This window comes from Gopherus evgoodei, chromosome 12, assembly GCF_007399415.2.
Source record: "Gopherus evgoodei ecotype Sinaloan lineage chromosome 12, rGopEvg1_v1.p, whole genome shotgun sequence".
Lineage (NCBI taxonomy): Eukaryota > Metazoa > Chordata > Testudines > Testudinidae > Gopherus > Gopherus evgoodei.
This window is the reverse complement of record NC_044333.1, coordinates 24,228,399-24,246,206: the sequence shown is the minus strand read 5'-3', so window position 1 is coordinate 24,246,206 and position 17,808 is coordinate 24,228,399. Positions and strand designations below refer to the sequence as shown.

Here is a 17,808-nt window from a genome sequence, read left to right as displayed (position 1 = left end):
CAGGCTAGCACCCTAACGACTAGAAAATCCTTCCACTCAGGGACTCCCACAGGCTTTGAATTAAGCCAATTAAGGCTGATGAAACAATACAGCTAAGTGTTGGAATAACTTGTATACTGAATGTTCCTATTCTGCTTCCCAGGTTATGTTTTTCTGGAGCTCGTGAAGGTCACTTGCCCAGCTTGCTTGCTATGATTCACGTTAAACACTGCACCCCAATCCCTGCCCTTCTAGTGTGTGTAAGTTTTACTTTTTCTGTCACATTTCATCTGCTTAAACAGGAGTGCAATTTAGAAAAATCTTTGTTTGCAAACTGAAATGCTTAATTTAAGAAATTGTGAGCCCTTTTACTGATTCTGTTAGTTCAGTGCAAATGTTTAATGTGGAGAAAATCTCCCTGTAGTCAATGCTAATTCCACTCCACAGGGTTAGTTTAGAGCTTGCTGCCAAGCTAATAGCCATAGTGGGCTCCAGGTACAGGGCTAAATGCTACTCGTTCAGTAAAATGATATGCTTTGTGCAGTGTTACACTGATGCTCTGCAGTGATAACTTGAGCTTCTGGAGAATAAGGTTGTCTCCCCTTTACATTGGCCCTGTAAAGAAAGTGAGTAGAGAAGATCAACATAACAGATCCAAAAGAAGCATATACCAGCTGAACACATTGAGTAAAACAAGGGGGACACCCAATTACATTAAAAAGCTACTTTAAAAGGTAGAAAGGAAGGATTTAGATTTGTTTCTTGGTTTGGTTTTTTACACAATGTAAACTTATCTTATAGCAGTGAGTTCCACAAGTTGTTACTCAGATTGAGTTGTTACCAAGGTGGTGGGGTTGAGCCCAGCTTTTGGTCTTAAAACTGTGCATAGTCATCTTGTAAGAAAAAGAGGGAGAATTATTACACACCCCCAACTCTCTCTTACTCCACGACACATCAAGAGGATCAAGGCCACTTCCTTCCAGAGTTTAGTAGGAGTGTAAAAGGTTGTAGTAAGACTAAAATGTGCAGTTATATTTTATTTTACATTCCTCATGCTTCAATAACTGCTAGCATGAAAATTCCCTCACAGGCACATTGGCTGAAATCTTGGCCCCACTGCAGTTAGTAAGAGGCTTTTGCATTGCAGTGGTAGTCAACTGACTTCAGTGCAGCCAGGATTTACACCCATAGATGATGTTATTCTCCCAGTGTGTGGCTAGCTATAGCTGTAGCGCTATCACAGCCCAGCATTATATTTTTCTCAGTAACCGTTCTGCATAGTTTATGTTTATATAAAATCATGATCTGGCCGAAAGGTGGCAGTGCCCTGGCATCTTCCCTGTCCATACAAACCCACATAACTCAATGTCTGGAATCTTTTCTGGTTGAGCTGCACTACACAATCTGTGCGGTGTGTAAAACCAGCAAGATTCAGCTCCAGTATGGACTCACATTGGGCAGCCGAGCTGTGGTGATGCAGATGAAGCAAAGTCCCTTTGTCCATAAAATATATCAGCTCAAATAATGTGCTGAGTGTCAGTGACTATCACTTTGTGCTAGCTAGAGCATAAGCAAACTCCCTGTGCAGAGCAAAACTGGCAAATCAAACAAGTGCCAGCTACTCAGTTTGTAGAGAACATTCCCTTTAAATTACTGTGCAAATTACAGAACCAACACTGCATATGACTGAATCATTCAGCGGCAGGGGTTTATTTTACATTTCAGGATGTACTAATGTTGCTCTGAAATATTCATTTCTATATAAATAGTAATATAAAAGTAATATACTGTACACAGTTACAACAGCAAATTATGTCAGACTTTAGGCAAATCTAATTAATGCATCAGGACTTTTTTAACAAATCATAGCCTGTGCATTAAGGCAGACCTAGTTAAGGTCTCAGAAGATTATCATGTTTTTGCTGTTCCTTTCCAAAATTGGGTGTTTAAACAATGTGGCCATTAATTTAAAGTGAATGGGGTTCAAATCATTTAAAAGTCTATTTATTGGGGTGCACAGCTCAGTAGATTCAGATCGTGGAAGCTCCTTCACACCTGAGGTTTTCAAAAGGAGGCTGGATAGCCATCTGTCTTGGATGGTTTAGACACAGCAAATCCTGCACCTTGACAGAGGATTGGACTAGATGACCTTTGCGGTCACTTCTATGATTCAGTGATTCTGGATGCTATCACATTAGGGTGACCATATTTCCCAAAGGCTGGGGCTGGCGTTGCTGCTCGCTCAAGCCCTGCCCGCCCCACACTAGAGCCCTGCCTCCCCCGCTGTGTGGAGCTAGCATTGCTGCTCACCACCACCACCCGCACATGTTCCTTTGTGCCCCACTTTCTTGACTAAAGTGGGAATTTGTCCTGTTTGCTCTTGCCAGCTGATCAAGTTAGCAAAAGCAAATGGGACAAAATGCCCACTTTTACCAAAAAAGTCGGGACGGCTGGGACAGGGCTTTAAAAAGGGACTTTCCCGGCCAAAACAGGATGTACAGTCACCCTATGTCACACGTTTTGAAACTTTTCCCAAGCATTATGCATGGCACTGTTGTCCACCAGGTTAATCATCAGAGGAAACAGTATGGCACACAAGCAACACTCTCCACTCTAAAAACTCAAGAAAGTATTTGAAGGGGAAATGGGGGCCAACCAATTTGGCAACAGGGTCATTTGATCAGGATTATGCTGGAGACAAATCCCTATATAGTGAACACAAGATCTGATTGCCTTAGTGTCATCTACACCTGAGATCCCATCAGCCTAAGGGGCTTTGCCACAAACCAGCTAATCAAAGAGAGTACCTACAGCAAATCAGATGGAGGTATTACATGACATTGATACAAAATATTATGCTCTTCTATTTTAAACCTTTTCAAGTCATCAGCTTCAGGATGAAAGTCCACAAGGTCTCGAGATCCCCTTAGCATTATTTGCTGGTGTCAGTGGCACATGAGAGCCACCCACCTTCAGGGGTATTACCACAAACCAGCTAGTCATGAGAATCAGGAATCTGAGCAGGGAGAAGGCTCACAATAATGGGGAGCAAAATCACGAGAAGTTCTAGGATCCCACGTTGGGATCTGCAGGTGCTCAGATTCTGGAATTTAGTGGATGATACTTTATAGTTTTGGGTCATTTGTATGACAGTAACACTGCATATGGATGAATGATTATTATAGTTTTCGAACACAGCACTGTTACAGAATACATATGAGTTTTGATAAATACAGGTAAAAATGTGATCAAAAGATGTTTGAAAAACCTAAGGTTAGTGAGGAATAATTACCTAAATTGGGTCCCATTCTGCAATCTTCTGAGCATCCTTAACTCCTGGCTAATGTCAGTGGAAAGTGAGGCACGCAAGACCTCTCAGGATCAGGCCCATAAACAGTACGCCAGCTCTATTAGCATTAATAATGTTATTCACAAACAAAGCAAGTACAAATAAGCAAGCTGATACATGGAAATTTCCACCTGCCAGTTTCTAAGCAGTAGTAATGCAAAAAAGATTAATGATCTAGGTCATTTTCAGTGTGTCCCACTGGCTGGGAAAACAGAAAAGAAAAGCTAAAGCTTTTATTCTTTATACTATATACGGGTCACCTAGAAAAAAGAAATGTACTAACCACAGAATGTTTGTCTACAAGAAATCCATCCTTTCCCATAACAGGCAACTTTAATTTTGCCAGAAGTCCTGTCATAGAGTTTAGCAGCTTTTAAAAACACACAACAGAAATTGGTGGAATGAAGCCATTAAAAGCATGTACAATAAGTGCTCTGTTCTCCAGTGCAGTTACACCTGCAGCACTTAGGATCAATCCTGTGCCCTCTGACGTCCACGATTAAAAACTCCATTGATTTCATTAGGAAGCAAGGACAAACTTCAATTCAAGGGGGAAGTTTTGGTGATTAAAGTTAGTGAGTTACAGAAAGCTTCTGCCTGGGAATAAAGCTTACACCAGTTTAGATCCTATAGCATTCTCCAGTTAAAAATCAGTCAGCTTCATTGGTCTTACTGTTCATTAGCACCCTCTTCCCATTGTGAGCAACCTGATCGTATACATTATGAAGTGCAAACACTGGAAATATGCTGCCTGCAGGGCAGGAGGCATGTGATTAGACCTTTTCTCAAGAGTGTTCATTTTTAACATAGTACATAGTTAATATTGATGCTGTCTATTCTTCAGCTATGGTGCATTGCAGATGTTCTACTGCTTTCTGAACAGAGTATCACAAATTCTGCCTTAAGCCAAGGTTGTTGTAAAAAGCTTTAATATCTGGGTTGTGCTGAGAGTTCAGCCAACAGTGCTCAAGAGACGCAAAGGAATGGAAAACCCCTCAACCATATAGCTGCACCAGGGATGCTACAGGCCCCTTCATGGTTGATGAGCTACACTCCCTGTATCGCTATCCTGAAACTTCTTAAATGCTAGTCCGGAAGGCCCCGTGGATGAGGTTCACAGTGCACAGGTTGCAGACTCATCTTTCCGCATGTTCCCCAACCCCAATGCAACAGACCATCACTGAAGTTATTCAGAACCCACCATCTCGGTGGCTGTGCAGGGTGAAGCCCAGCATTTGGCCTTAAAAATGTGCACAGTCATTTTATAGGAAAAATGGGGAGAACTACACACACCCTGGCTATCTCTTACTCCACGCACATTACCTCTTTGGGTATCCAGGCCACTTCCTTCCACTTCTGGTGTGTCCTCTAGTCATTGTTTGATCTGGGTCATCAAATTTACCCAATGCCAATATCAACAGTAACATTTTCAAAGACAACCTCTTAATTGGCACTCGCAGTTCTGCACATGCAAAGGCTGGTTTGAGGCCCCTTTGAATATTGGGCTTCAAGTACTTGTCAAAGCCATTCATGTTATTAGTGAGGAGAGCTCTGCAAGTATGCACAGGGGTTATTGAATGACCACGACTAGCAGCATCATTTCAGGGAACATTCTCCATGCATTTTTATAAATAGATCTATAGGCACCATTCCATCCTGGGTTTTTGTGGCACCCTTTTTATGTAGTAAACAGACACATAGGAATCAGTAGCAACACGTAGCATGGGATGTAAATAAAAGGAACTTAATTGCTTGTTGTTGTTTTTAAGCAAGCTTTTCTGGTGATGACTCAAATAAGAATGTTCTTCTCTCTTGTTTAGTGTTTGACCACTATTATCATCATGCTTGTTGGAGACACGTACACATTAATTAATTACGTATCGTTTATTAACTACCTCTGCTATGGAGTGACGATCATAGGCCTGATTGTGTTGCGCTGGAAGAAACCCAAAATCTTCAGACCTATCAAGGTGAACATATTTAAGCTAAATTTCTTAGTCCTAGGGTCTTCCAATTAACAATCTAAAGAATATGTCAACCACAGCAAATCCCTCAAATCCCATATCAAACCTTGAAGTACTGTTTATTATTATTCCTGTTGTTTATTATGGCAGTGCCTAGAGGCCCTGTGGTGGGAGGTACTATACAAACACACAGCAAGAGACATGTCTCTGCCAAGTAGTAGTTATAGTCTAAAGAGACAAGGCAGACAAAGGATGGGAGAGGAAACAGAGACACAGCGAGGTGAAGCCTAAACTCACACAGCTGCGTTTTGCCGGAGATAGAAGTAGAAGCCAAGTTTTGTGACTCCCAATCCATTGCTCGATCCACTAGCCCTCACTGCCTCTCCCCTGTATACCTTGCAGAATGCTGTTACATTTTTGTACGTCTCTTCTCTTCCCTCCCCTCTTAGGTGAATCTCCTTGTTCCAGTCACTTACCTGCTATTTTGGGCATTTCTGCTGATCTTCAGTTTCTATTCTGAGCCAGTCGTCTGTGGAATTGGACTAATTATCATATTAACTGGAGTGCCCGTGTTTTTTCTCGGAGTGTACTGGAGAAATAAACCAAAGTGTGTAAATAGGCTAGCCGGTAAGAACACATTATAGTTCATTAATTCAGCCTCACTGTTCGTGAACATGTAGGAATTTGTTTCAACCTCTCAGGTCTACATTTCTACCAGTCCACAAAGGGTCCCAGTGACCGTGTGGCATTCACCAAAACTACCATTAAATTATGCAGCTCTGCGGAGCTCTTTGGACAAGATTTTGCTGATCAAAGTATTTAGATTTTATCCCAATTATTTACTTCTTGACCACATGAAAGAGAACTTAATGCCAATACACAATATAAAGCTAGAAGCAGGAAAACGTGATGCATATGGCACAAGAGATCATCAGATTTATAACTGAGCATAGGAAAACTGCCTATTGATAAAGAATCCCCTGCCAATTTTTAGACCTTAAACCTGTACACAGAAGAAACTAGGTTTCTCTCAAAGTACAAACATTTCAGTGCTTAATTTTTCAATTAGACATAAGGATGCTAAGGTCAGGCTGTGAAATGCAAATAGAGAAACAGATAAAAATCAACAGACTAGAGAGAGCAAAAAGAGAGAGAGAGAGAGAGAGAGAGAGAGAGTGTGGTGAAGAGGTATAGCTATCATGTGACTGTCAGGAAACTACAAAAGAGCACTACTAGCTTACCCGTTCTTCTCTGCAAAGAAGCTGACATCCCATGTGCAAAAGTTCTCTCATTAATACACCACATTCTAGAATTTAGGAAAGGTTTCAGTGGCTTGTACATTGGGGAAATATTCAAAAAGTAACCTTATTGAAATCATAATTTCATAATGGTATCCAGATAGGGATAGCCTGGGTTCAGTGCCAGGTCCCAGAGAAGTAAGCTGAGCCAGTCTGACATACTCCATTCAGCTGGACTATGAGCATTCAGCTGTGGGAAGAGGCAGGAGATGTCAAATTTTATTTTTATGATGCTGCAACTTGTTCATTTAGGGTACTGTAATTCTCCCTTTGCATATTTTCTGCCCCTCTTTCACATTGCACATTCCTCCATTCATCCAGCTTGCTTATTTGGCCTGTTCAGCAAAGCACTTATTCAGGAGTATACCTTTAAGCATGCGAGTAAGTCTCATTGAGCTCAAGTGCTAAATAAATAATAAACCAACACTTAAGTGCTTTGGCAAATCAGACATTAGCTCTATCCCACTCCCACCCTACTTTTGTGCCGCTTTTGAATGTGTTCATTCCCCCAGCACGTTACTGATATACATCCCAATGTACAGCCAGACTTCCCACATGCATAAGACAGGAAAGCCACTCCAGTGAAAATAAATCACACAACAGTCATACCTCTTAGCTAGAACGAGGTCTTTGAGGTTTAAAAGAAATTTTTTTGCTTTTAAGGCTAGGCAGTCCAAAGGAATCTAGAAAGGTTAGGAACCTTCCACCCTATGAAAGTCAGTGGGAATTGAGTGCCTAACTCCCTTAGGGTCCTTTGACTCTCAAGACTCAATGCTTTAGGAAAAAAATTAATTCATCATTTTAACTGGAAAAGAGCAATAATATGGTATGCTGGGGTAAGTCTCACCGTACTTGGACTTGCATAAACAGCAGAGCTTTGAATGTATATGTGCTCACATCAGAGATGAGTATCTGAGTCCTCTCAAACAATCACATTAACAAAGTGAGTTTGTGTTTTTCACAGAATCCATGACATACTGGGGACAGAAGTTGTGTTTCGTCGTCCACCCTCAGGAGGGAGCTCCAGAAGAGGATGATCTGCCTTTCACTCATTCTCAGCTACCAGGAAGTGAAAAGTCCTTGAAGAAATGAAGCAATCGATGAGACAGAAGTAGTTTTTTGTTTACATGTTGATTTTTGCAAAGAGTTTTTCTTGAAAACAAAAAATATGTTTTTAGAAATTGGATACAGAAGCCCATGAAATGAGCAACACCTTTACAACAGTATTTAGCTCTTAGCTTTTCCTAAAAAAATAAAATAAGGAGCTGGTTATTTATTTCTGACTGTATTTCAGTCAGCAAGGAAGTTTAGTGCAGGTACAGTAAGCTAAGTTCTTCATCACCAATTCCAGCAGCCTTAGGGTTGTACTGTAAAGCAGATTAATCTGGAAATTTCAAGATTGGGGCCTCTTCCAATAGTGAAAATAAAATGGGGAAAGTCAGTGGAATAGGGGAAGCCTATGGTCCTACTCATGCTCCCACTGGAGTCAGTGACAAAACTGTAATTGATTTCACTGGCACAGGGTCAGACCCTACATGACCCATGTAGTTTTCAAATTACAATCTAAAAAACTCTAATTATGCGAACACTTCTGCAATGAATAACTTTACCCCTGAGGGCAAAGTTACACCCAAGCCTATGTATTTGCAAGTTTGGGTATTAAAATTGTGACCATTGTTAGAACAAACAGTAAGAGTCTGTCTACACAGCAAAGAAAACCCACTGCTGCGGTTTGTGGGGCTCAGCTCGGGCTTGTGGGGCTGTTTCATTGCTGTGTAGTCTTCCAGGCTCAGGCTGGAGCCTGGACTCTGACACCGTACATGTGGGAAGGTCCCAGAGCTCAGGTTCCAGCCTGAGCCCAGAAGTCTACACAACAATAAAACAGCACCACAGCCTGAGCCCTGCGGGACTGAGTCAGCTGGAATGGGCCAGCCACAGGTTTTTCTTTGCTGTTTAGACATACCCTAAGAGCTTATCCAGGGTATTTACATAGAATACATTAGAGCTGAATGTATAACTTCTACACTGTATTTGATCATTTTTGTCATCATTCAATTATGTAAAGAAACCATGGAAATTGTGATATGATCTAAAGTAACTTCAGTGTTCAAGCAGTTTTGCAAACAAGGAGTTGGGGTTTGTATTATGAAATCTGAACAGCTGTTATTACAATAACCAGAAAAAAAGGCGGGTGAGGTCATATCTTTTATAATCTGACCAACTTCTTTTGGTGAAAGAGACAAGCTTTCAGATTTTAAAAAATGTATTTAAACAAATTTTAAACTTGGTTAGTCACTTCTTATAGCATATACTTTTTCTTCAAACAGGAATTGCAAGCAATATTTGTGTAAAACAAAAACACCAGCCTCAAGTACCACAATCTTTACGTCTGTACATTTGATGTGCTACTTTAACAAACAAATGCCAATAGAGCAAGTATTGGCTAATCATTGGTGCTTCTAGGACAGGCCATCTATCTAAGGCCTCCTCTACATGGGAAAGTTTCAGTATAACCTAAGGTGTGAATTTAAAAGTGACGGTTATACAAGAACCTCCTCCCCACCCTATGGACACTTATAGTTAGGGCCCTACCAAATTCGTGGTTCATTTTGGTCAATTTCACAGTTATATGATTTCAAAAATCATAAATTTCATGATTTCAGCTATTTAGATCTGAAATTTCATGGTGGTGTAATTGTAGGGATCCTGACCCAAAAAGGAGTTGTAGGGGTTCACAAGGTTATTGTGGGTGGGGGGGGTACTGCTACCCTTACTTCTGCATTGCTGCTGGTAGCATTGCTGCCTTCAGAGCTGGGCTCCTGGCCAGCAGACGCTGCTCTCCAGCTGCCCAGGTCTGAAGACAGAGCCGCAGCCAGCAGCAGCACGGAAGTAAGGATGATATGGCCACTCTTTCTTCTGCACTGCTGCCTCCAAAGCTGGGCCCTTGGTCAGCAGCCACCACTCTCTGGCCACCCAGCTCTGAAGGCAGCGGCACAGAAATGAGGGTGACACGGTATGGTATTGCTATGCTTACTTCTGTGCAGCTGCTGGCCAACAGCTGCTGGTCTGTGGCTGCCCAGCTGTTAAGGCAGCACAGAAGCAGGGGTGACCCCCCTAAAATAACCTTGCGACCCCCCCTGCAACTCCCTTTTGGATCAGAACCCCCAATCTGAGAAACGCTGGCCTTCCCCATGAAATCTATATAGTATAGGGTAAAAGTACACAAAAGACCAGATTTCACACTCCATTATGTGTTTTCATGGCCAGTGAAATTGGTAGGGCCCCACTTATAGTATTAAAAGCTGGGGGAAGAGAGGGTTGGGTTTAGCTTGTTTCTTGGAAAAGGATTTAAGCTAAACCAAAATCACTCATATAGTAGCCACATAGGGGAGTTCAGAGTGATATAACTGGTAAAACTCTCAGTCATAGGGCTCACCCCCACTCTGAACTTTAGGGTACAGATGTGGGGACCTGCATGAGAACCCCTAAGCTTAATTATCAGCTTAGATCTGGTTGCTGCCACCACCCAAATTGTTTAAAACAGCTGTTTAGGAGTCATTTGGGAAACTCTGTCTTCCCCCCCAAAATCTCTCCCTCCCAAGTACTGTAACCCTTCCCTGGGTAACCCTGAGAGACTTCTCCACCAATTTCCTGGTAAACACCGATCCAAACCCCTTGGATCTTAAAACAAGGAAAAAATTAATCAGGTTCTTAAAAAGAAGACTTTTAATTAAGGAAAAAGTGTAAAAGAAATACCTGAGAGATTAGCATACAAGCTACTGTCACAGACAACAGATTTAAAACACAGAGGATGTTTCCCTGGGCAGAACCTTAGTTACACAAAAGAAAACCCAATTTGATTATGCCTCTAATGCAAAAAGACAATGTCACAAAAGGAAATAAACATAAGCTAAGTTATTCCTTTTCTAATACTCAATACCCTGGGTGATTTCTTGATCTTTTTCACATTGGCACAGAACTTAATGAACTAACTGAACAAAAGACTCTTTCCTCTTTCCTGGGTGAAACATTTTGTCCCCCCATTGGTTCCTCTGGTCAGGTGTCAGCTAGGCTAAGTGAACTTCTTAACCCTTTACTGTCTGTCCATGACACTCTCATACAAGCAAGACCTTAGTATATGCATAGACAGCACAGAAAGGCATTGGAAAAGGTACTTGGACCTTACAATGATGCACATGTGCCATTGCAGCTGCACTGTTGTAAGATAAGCAATGGAGTGCCTCTTTGTCGCCAGGAGAGAGCTCTCCAGACAAAAAACTAAAACCACTCCCAACATGGGATGGTAGCTTCGTTGCCGGGAAAGCGTCTCCTGCCAACGAAGCCTTGTCCATGCTGGCGCTTTTTGTCATTACAACTTGTGTCGTTCTGGGGGATTTTTTTTCACACCCCGACCAAAAAAATTTGAACGACTTAAGTGCAGTGTAGACATAACCTGACTATCACAACTAAATACAAGGTGGAACAGAGTGTTTAGCATAAGTAGTTCACACATATTCTAAGAGACTATTCAAGGTGTTAAGAGTTCAGTGTAGTTCAAAAGCTTCTCTCTTTCACCAACAGAAGTTGGTCCAATAAAAGATATTACCTCACCCACCTTGTCTCTCTAATATCCTGGGACCAACACAGCAAACAACATTACAATAACCAGATATTTATGCTAAACTTAGTAAAGTTCTACTGTCAAAGGGGAAGAAAAAGAACTCTACTGTGTTTCTAGTATAATTGCAATAGGAAAAAAAGGAACAAATTCTGGTATATTTCTATTTTTTCTAATGTGCTCACACAAAAATTCACCTTGCCTTTGAAGACAAACTCCACATGTCACCCACGTTCAATGAAGAAACTGTCCTTAATTTTTTTACCACCAGATGCTGATAGAAGGTACCTTAGTAGGTTGGTAGCTGTAACAAATTGATATGTTTACAGTTCTAGTAGTGGCTTATTTGGTAAATTTATGGTGGTTGCAAATGTAAAAATGTAACCATTTTCATACCAAAGAATCTTTTGAAAAATGCAAAATCATAGAATAACTCTAAGCAATATTCCAATAGCTACTACTTTGTTGTAACTTTTAGAAATATAGATGATCATATTTACTACTTTTAAAATAGCCATATCAATTTTAATTTGCAAGTATCATGATTTACTGTATTTTAAAGGCCTTGGTACAACAACTAAGGATTTAATTGGTCTCTTAGTTTGTCAAGTACCATAGGACTACTCTCTACAAATACACAGAACCTGAGACTCAGACTATGAGGCAAGTTCAAGGAAAGCATCTTTCAACAGAATTTAGCATTTAGAATGTGTTTTTATTTTAAATATATACATCCAGATGGTATATATCCAGATCTTTCAGACAGTAGATATTTTAAAAGGAAGTACAATATACCCTCCTCTCTTTGTATGAAGCGGTTAATCAAGAGATTATTAAAATATATATGTAGTTAGAGAGAAAGTGTGTGTTATGTATATACATATATAAATGCTAGAGAGACTACATATTTAAATAATCTTATGAATATGTAGCTTTGCAAATGAAAGTTACACACATGAAGCCCCATTTTTGACAGAGGATGGACACCCATCACTGTGCTGAAGAAAAATCTATATTGGTTTACCATGATTTATCTTTATACATGATTTACCTTTGCCTTTCAAGGCTTTCATGACCAAGATTCTGATGTTCTTTAGATTAAAATTCATGCTCAGTGAGTTTCAGAAAAGATTCCTTCCCCTTCCAATATCACAAGATAGCAAATTATATAGAGTTTACCATCAATAGTTTATTTCCCCCAACAATGAAGATATGAAAGTTGGTTGGAGTTTAGGCTTTGCAGAACTCTTCAGCAACAAGCCTGTGCTGTTATGAGAAAGGCACAAATAATAATATACTGCAACTGCTGTCATGGTTTCACTTAGATTGTTTGTTTGTTTAAGGAAATGAAAATCAGAATTAAAGGACCAATTGCCTCACAGTTGTTTATTGTTTTTGGCTGAAATCTTTCCTGATTCCGCTACATTTTCATACTTTAAAAATAAGAACCCTCTGGGCTTAAAATCAGGAGGCTGAACTTAGAGATGTTTTGGATTCAGGGTTTTAGTTTTGGCCCATCTTTAATCCATAATCACTTCATTTGAAAGCTGTTTCAGCATGTTCTATTTAGTGATCACAAACAGCTTCATTTATAATCTCAACAAAATCATACTTAAAAATGTTTACATTAGTATCTAATTTATAAAATATTTGACTCAAAATCAACGTGCCCAGCCAGCAAGATAATTTCATGCTCCACCAAAGAAAAAGATCTAATGATTTAAGATGGACTTCATATCTTTTTAAATAAGTGTAGGAAAAGACATTAAAACTTCTATTACCCAGACTTCTGTCTTTCTTTCTGTCTTAGGTATTTTTAGAATGTTCATCATTGTCCTAGCATTCCTCAAGATGGTAAAAAATGGCTTAGTCCAAATTTAACGTTCTTGTTATCATTTTAAAGCAAACTATCAGCCTAGTCAGCCAGTTTTTACCACAATAGTATTTTAAATAAAAGGGGAAAGGTGGGGAAAATGGAGCCCATTTGACACAAAAAGTCATGTCAGGAATCTCTTGATATTTGATAGAACAGAGTGAATAGCGTTCAAAAGAGATTGAAATATGAAACCGGTGGTGTTCAGAACCACTGCAATCCCAAGATATTTGGTATCCTAATTGAAACATTGCTAGATTCCTCCTCCTCTATCATATTATTATTAATATTCTCTTTATTGACAATATGCTAATTTCCCCTTACTTGACATATAAATCCATATAAGCTGGATATTAATTTTTCACTTCTCAAAAAGAAATGCCATGACCACAGAGAGAATTATGTACCATTTATACCTCAATAGCAACATTTTTTTAGGGATGGATAAACTACCTCAAAGTTATAGGGTTGTTTAGAGCTGAGAAATAGACCCATTTCTATTTATTTAATAAAAAAAACCCAGGTGATATTACAGTCACTTGCACACAAAAACAAAACCCAGCTGCCTTAAACTCCAGTAAATACAACATTACTGGTAGAAAAAGTTGGGTCAAGAATTGGGCTTCAAATTAAGTTTTTAAATGGATTTACAGTCTCTTGTGCTTTAATACTGATAGTTATAGGGCCATGATGAGTGTTGAAAAATGCTCTGTCACTGTTCTTAGCACTTCCAACAATCCGGCATCCAGAAAATCCAACTGGAGGAGAAGGGAAATTAAGTAAAAAGTTTACAAGAGTATTTAAAGTTTTATAAACCAGAAGAGAAACCTTGAAGTTAGCTTTACAGCAGCTTGGAAGCCAGTGAAAAGATGGATGTGACAAAGGAATTTACTTTTTTGTTCTAATTAAAACACAAATTATGAGAGTTTGCACCCCCAATTACCTCAACAGAGTAAGGCGAAGAGTCATAGAAGGATACTATTTTCACCACTCTGAAAAAAGCATCAACAAGTTAATGCAAAGTTGCAATTACAAGTCCATTCACATTGGAGATATTTCAAGAATTTACAAAATACTTTAATCAAAGGAACATGAACAGCTCAGCAACAAAGCTAAATTGTACATGTAAATGCAAAACTCAACACAACTTTACACTATGGAGCTGCAGCTGAGGCCTCCATAATGACAACTGGGTTCTGGGACTTGGAAATTCTAGAGTACAAGGATTAGTCCTCACTCATTGCCATTTCCTTTGCTGTAAATGGATTTCATGGTATAAAAATTAATTTGACCTCCTGTCACAAGAAACTAAAGCTAAGCAAAACTGATGAGCTTTGGTGAATCAAAATCCTGCAGGTTTGTGAACTGCTGTCAATACACAGCAAAGAAGACATACCTCTAATTTGTTCTCTTGTATTGGGTTTAGGATCCATCTATAAAAATCTTTGAAGTTCTGTCTCTCAGTTGGTGGCCTGGCTCTAAGCAGACATTCTTCACTTCGTAGGTCCCTCATCTGGTGCATTGGGCTTGCCGTGTGCACATCCTGCATTTTACTAAAACTGAGACTCAAAGCAAGATCTTTGTGGTATCCAGACAGCAGTTTTACCTGGTAAACCCAGAAACAGCCTCCACTGAACCATACCGGGTTTCACCAGGTACTACTGTATCTATATACACATCTTTAAGCAATTATATAGTTTAAGTTACATTTATCCAGACTCTTCATTTTTAAACGTTTTATTTAATTTATTTATTTATTTTTGTGATTTGTGTCAAGCATTATTGGGATGGAAATTCCAATTCAATTAAAATACACAAAAACAGCATTTATTTTCATTAAATAAAACTACCTTAAAAGTGCTGAATGCATGAGAAAACACATGTATCAAAATATGTTTTAAATTTAAAACTGATTTATTAAACAAAGAAACTATCTGTAGTTAATGAAATTGATTGTTTCCAGTAGATCTGTCGTATTTGATCTTTATTATTCAGAGCCTGGAAGAAGAAAGCAAACTTTCCTGCTTTTTCTTGCTCCAAATTGGTTTCTAAAGTAATTAGATTACTAAACTGAAACAAAGAAAATATTTTATCAGTAGAGGCTACTGCCATCAAAAGCTGGTTTAGCACTTCAGCAAACTCTTGTTCAGATGTATAGCCAGTAACTTCCACCAGTGCAGTGGTTTGATTTTCTTTGAAATTTGGCAGCCAACATGTACTACTTACTACTATTTTTTGTATTTAGCATAAATAATTTTTGTACATTTTAATAAGTTTAGGTCTCAACATAATTATCAATTTCAAATTTAATTTTAAAGTAGATTTAAATAAAATAATCCAATTTACATATTGAAAAAAATATTTTTTAAAATCTATTTGTATCCACCCTGGCACCATCACAGTAGGTGTGATCCCAACTGGAGTATCCATCCCAGTACATATCCAGGCCTGGGCAGGATTGTGCTCTGCCGGTTAGCCCTGTGCCACTGCAGCAACACTGTTATTTTTTAATGAGCTAGTTCAAATAAAGTTAGTTTGGGTGTGCCTACACAAGCTGCAATCTCGCCTCCAGAATAGACATCGCAATGCAGAATTTGCAGGTGAAAATCAGCATTTGCCCCCATAAATCCAGGACAGATACATACATCCTAGCATTTTTGTTTGCAATGGATTGTGCCTGTGCCCTCATTTTGCTGTGACACTAAAAATCTGACAAAATTACATCCCCAGTTTAAAACACTTTGTAAACGTGGCTTTTATTTGTTTCCAATAGAAAGAAGGGTCCCAAAGGCTGGTGATATCACTAAACCATGCCTGTTACCCAGGGCCAGCTCCAGCTTTTTTGCCGCCCCAAGTGGCAAAGAGGGGAAAAAAAAAAGCCGGGATGGGCAGCACTTCGGCGGCTGCTCTACCACGCCGCTTCATTCTTTGGCGGCAATTCGGCAGCCAGTCCTTCCCTCCAAGAGGGACTGAGGGACCCGCCGCCGAATTGCCGCCGAAGACCCGGACATGCCGCCCCTTTCCCTTGGGCGCCCCAAGCACCTGCTTCCTTCGCTGGTGCCTGGAGCCAGCCCTGCTGTTACCTCAACTTCTGATCACAATCCTGAGAGTGACCAAACTTAACGTGCCCCACTTCATCTTCCACACAGAAGATTTGCCACATTTTACAATGCTAAGACTCAAGGTCAAACCCAGCCCTGTTGTGAGCATAGCTCTGTTGAAGGCAATGCAATTGTGCCCAGTGACTTTGGGGCTGCATTCGGCTCTGGGTGACCTTCTATTTCTCCAGCTCTTTAGTCTCGTTATCTAATCTCTTCTGGTAATACACGCAAACGTCATTCACTCTGCATGCTCAGCATTGCAAAGTGCTATTATCCATGTTAGGTTGCTAAGCATCACTTGGCAACGTGTGCCACATATGGCTATGCTTCTCCAGCATTTCTCCCCTGCGTTTTTCTTTCACACCTGATGTGCCAGTAAAAATTCTCATCTACACCAAGGACACATAGACATTTCAGCTGACAAATAGTTTAGGGATAGATTCAGGGCTACGCAGCTTAAAGGGCAATGAGACTCCTTCTCACCCCCATGCAACTGCCCAGGCTAGGTGTACAGTGTTAGCGAGTGCTTTGTGCTTCTCCCCCCTCTACCAGGTTATGGGCAGGAAAGGGGTTGCAGGGGGGATAGACAATGAATAGACTGAGCCTTGCCTCCCTCCTCCCCCACCCAGGTATTGTGAGCAAGTATGGGTGGGGGTGTGAAGGGGCATTAAATAGAGGCCAGCAGAAGATTACTACTTCCCCGGAGTAGGGGAATGGGGGGGAAACAAGGGAGAGAATTGAGACTACCTGAGCCGCACAATTCATTCCCTGGGGTGCTCTGCCTCCCCTTTTTAAATGCTGTGTCCTTGGGACACAACTTACCCCCTAATGATCAACACTGGCCCATAGTACATTCTGTACAGAGGTTCTAACCAGAGAAAATTATTTAGCACAAACAATTCATACTCTATAACTTGCCATCCAGCTGCTCTCGAGAATACTTCTTGCTCTAAGATGCTACTAGCTTGCAGGAAAGGTGTCAGCTCTTAGACGTTGCTGAACACAGAAACTGGTATTTTCTTTATATTTACCACTCCGGCATTTCCAAAACATTCTATTTTAAAAAGGAAGCAGATTTTCCACTGCCCGCAGGATAATGTTGGGAGAGTTTGCCAGCTACACAGCACTACCATTAGCTCAAACCTTTTTGGATGGGATGGGAGGGAGCTTCTTTTGAGTCTGCCTTGAAACTCATAAAGCAGCATGATCCATAAATTATCCTCAGCAAAAACAAGAACTGCACTCAAATATTTTTTCAGAGAACAGCACTCAAGGTATTTTTCACATATTTTTTCGCTCAGTGTTGTTTATAACTCTTCGTGACCTTGAAAATGAAACATGTTTGCTTTCCAGCTCCTTTGTGCCATCTGCTAGCTACCCATACTTCTGTGTTATTGTAGGGCTATTTGTGACTCTTTTAAAAAAAAATAAAAAATGAAATATTGAAGTATTTAAGAGAAAAAACACAGTACTTAGGTTATCTTTTCTCAACAGATATACAAGAAACCAGCATGTCAAATTTTGGGCTTGCCAGTTTTGACTTTGTCCCTTTATAGAAATTTAGGGTTTTGACTGGTATGTTCAAAGATGTCCAACTACTGCTATATTAGAAATATACATTATACT

The 17,808-nt window shown here is 40.0% G+C and overlaps 1 protein-coding gene across 1 annotated transcript in view; it reads left to right on the top strand.

The window, feature by feature from the left end:
- Positions 1-8,415, top strand: part of SLC7A10 (solute carrier family 7 member 10) — a 75,065-nt gene extending 66,650 nt beyond the window's left edge. The window contains 4 exon segments of the mRNA XM_030581938.1: positions 143-239; positions 5,149-5,298; positions 5,742-5,919; positions 7,555-8,415. Coding sequence (XP_030437798.1) covers positions 143-239; positions 5,149-5,298; positions 5,742-5,919; positions 7,555-7,682 — 553 coding nt within the window. The 3' untranslated portion in view covers positions 7,683-8,415.
- Positions 8,416-17,808: the final 9,393 nt, after the last annotated feature.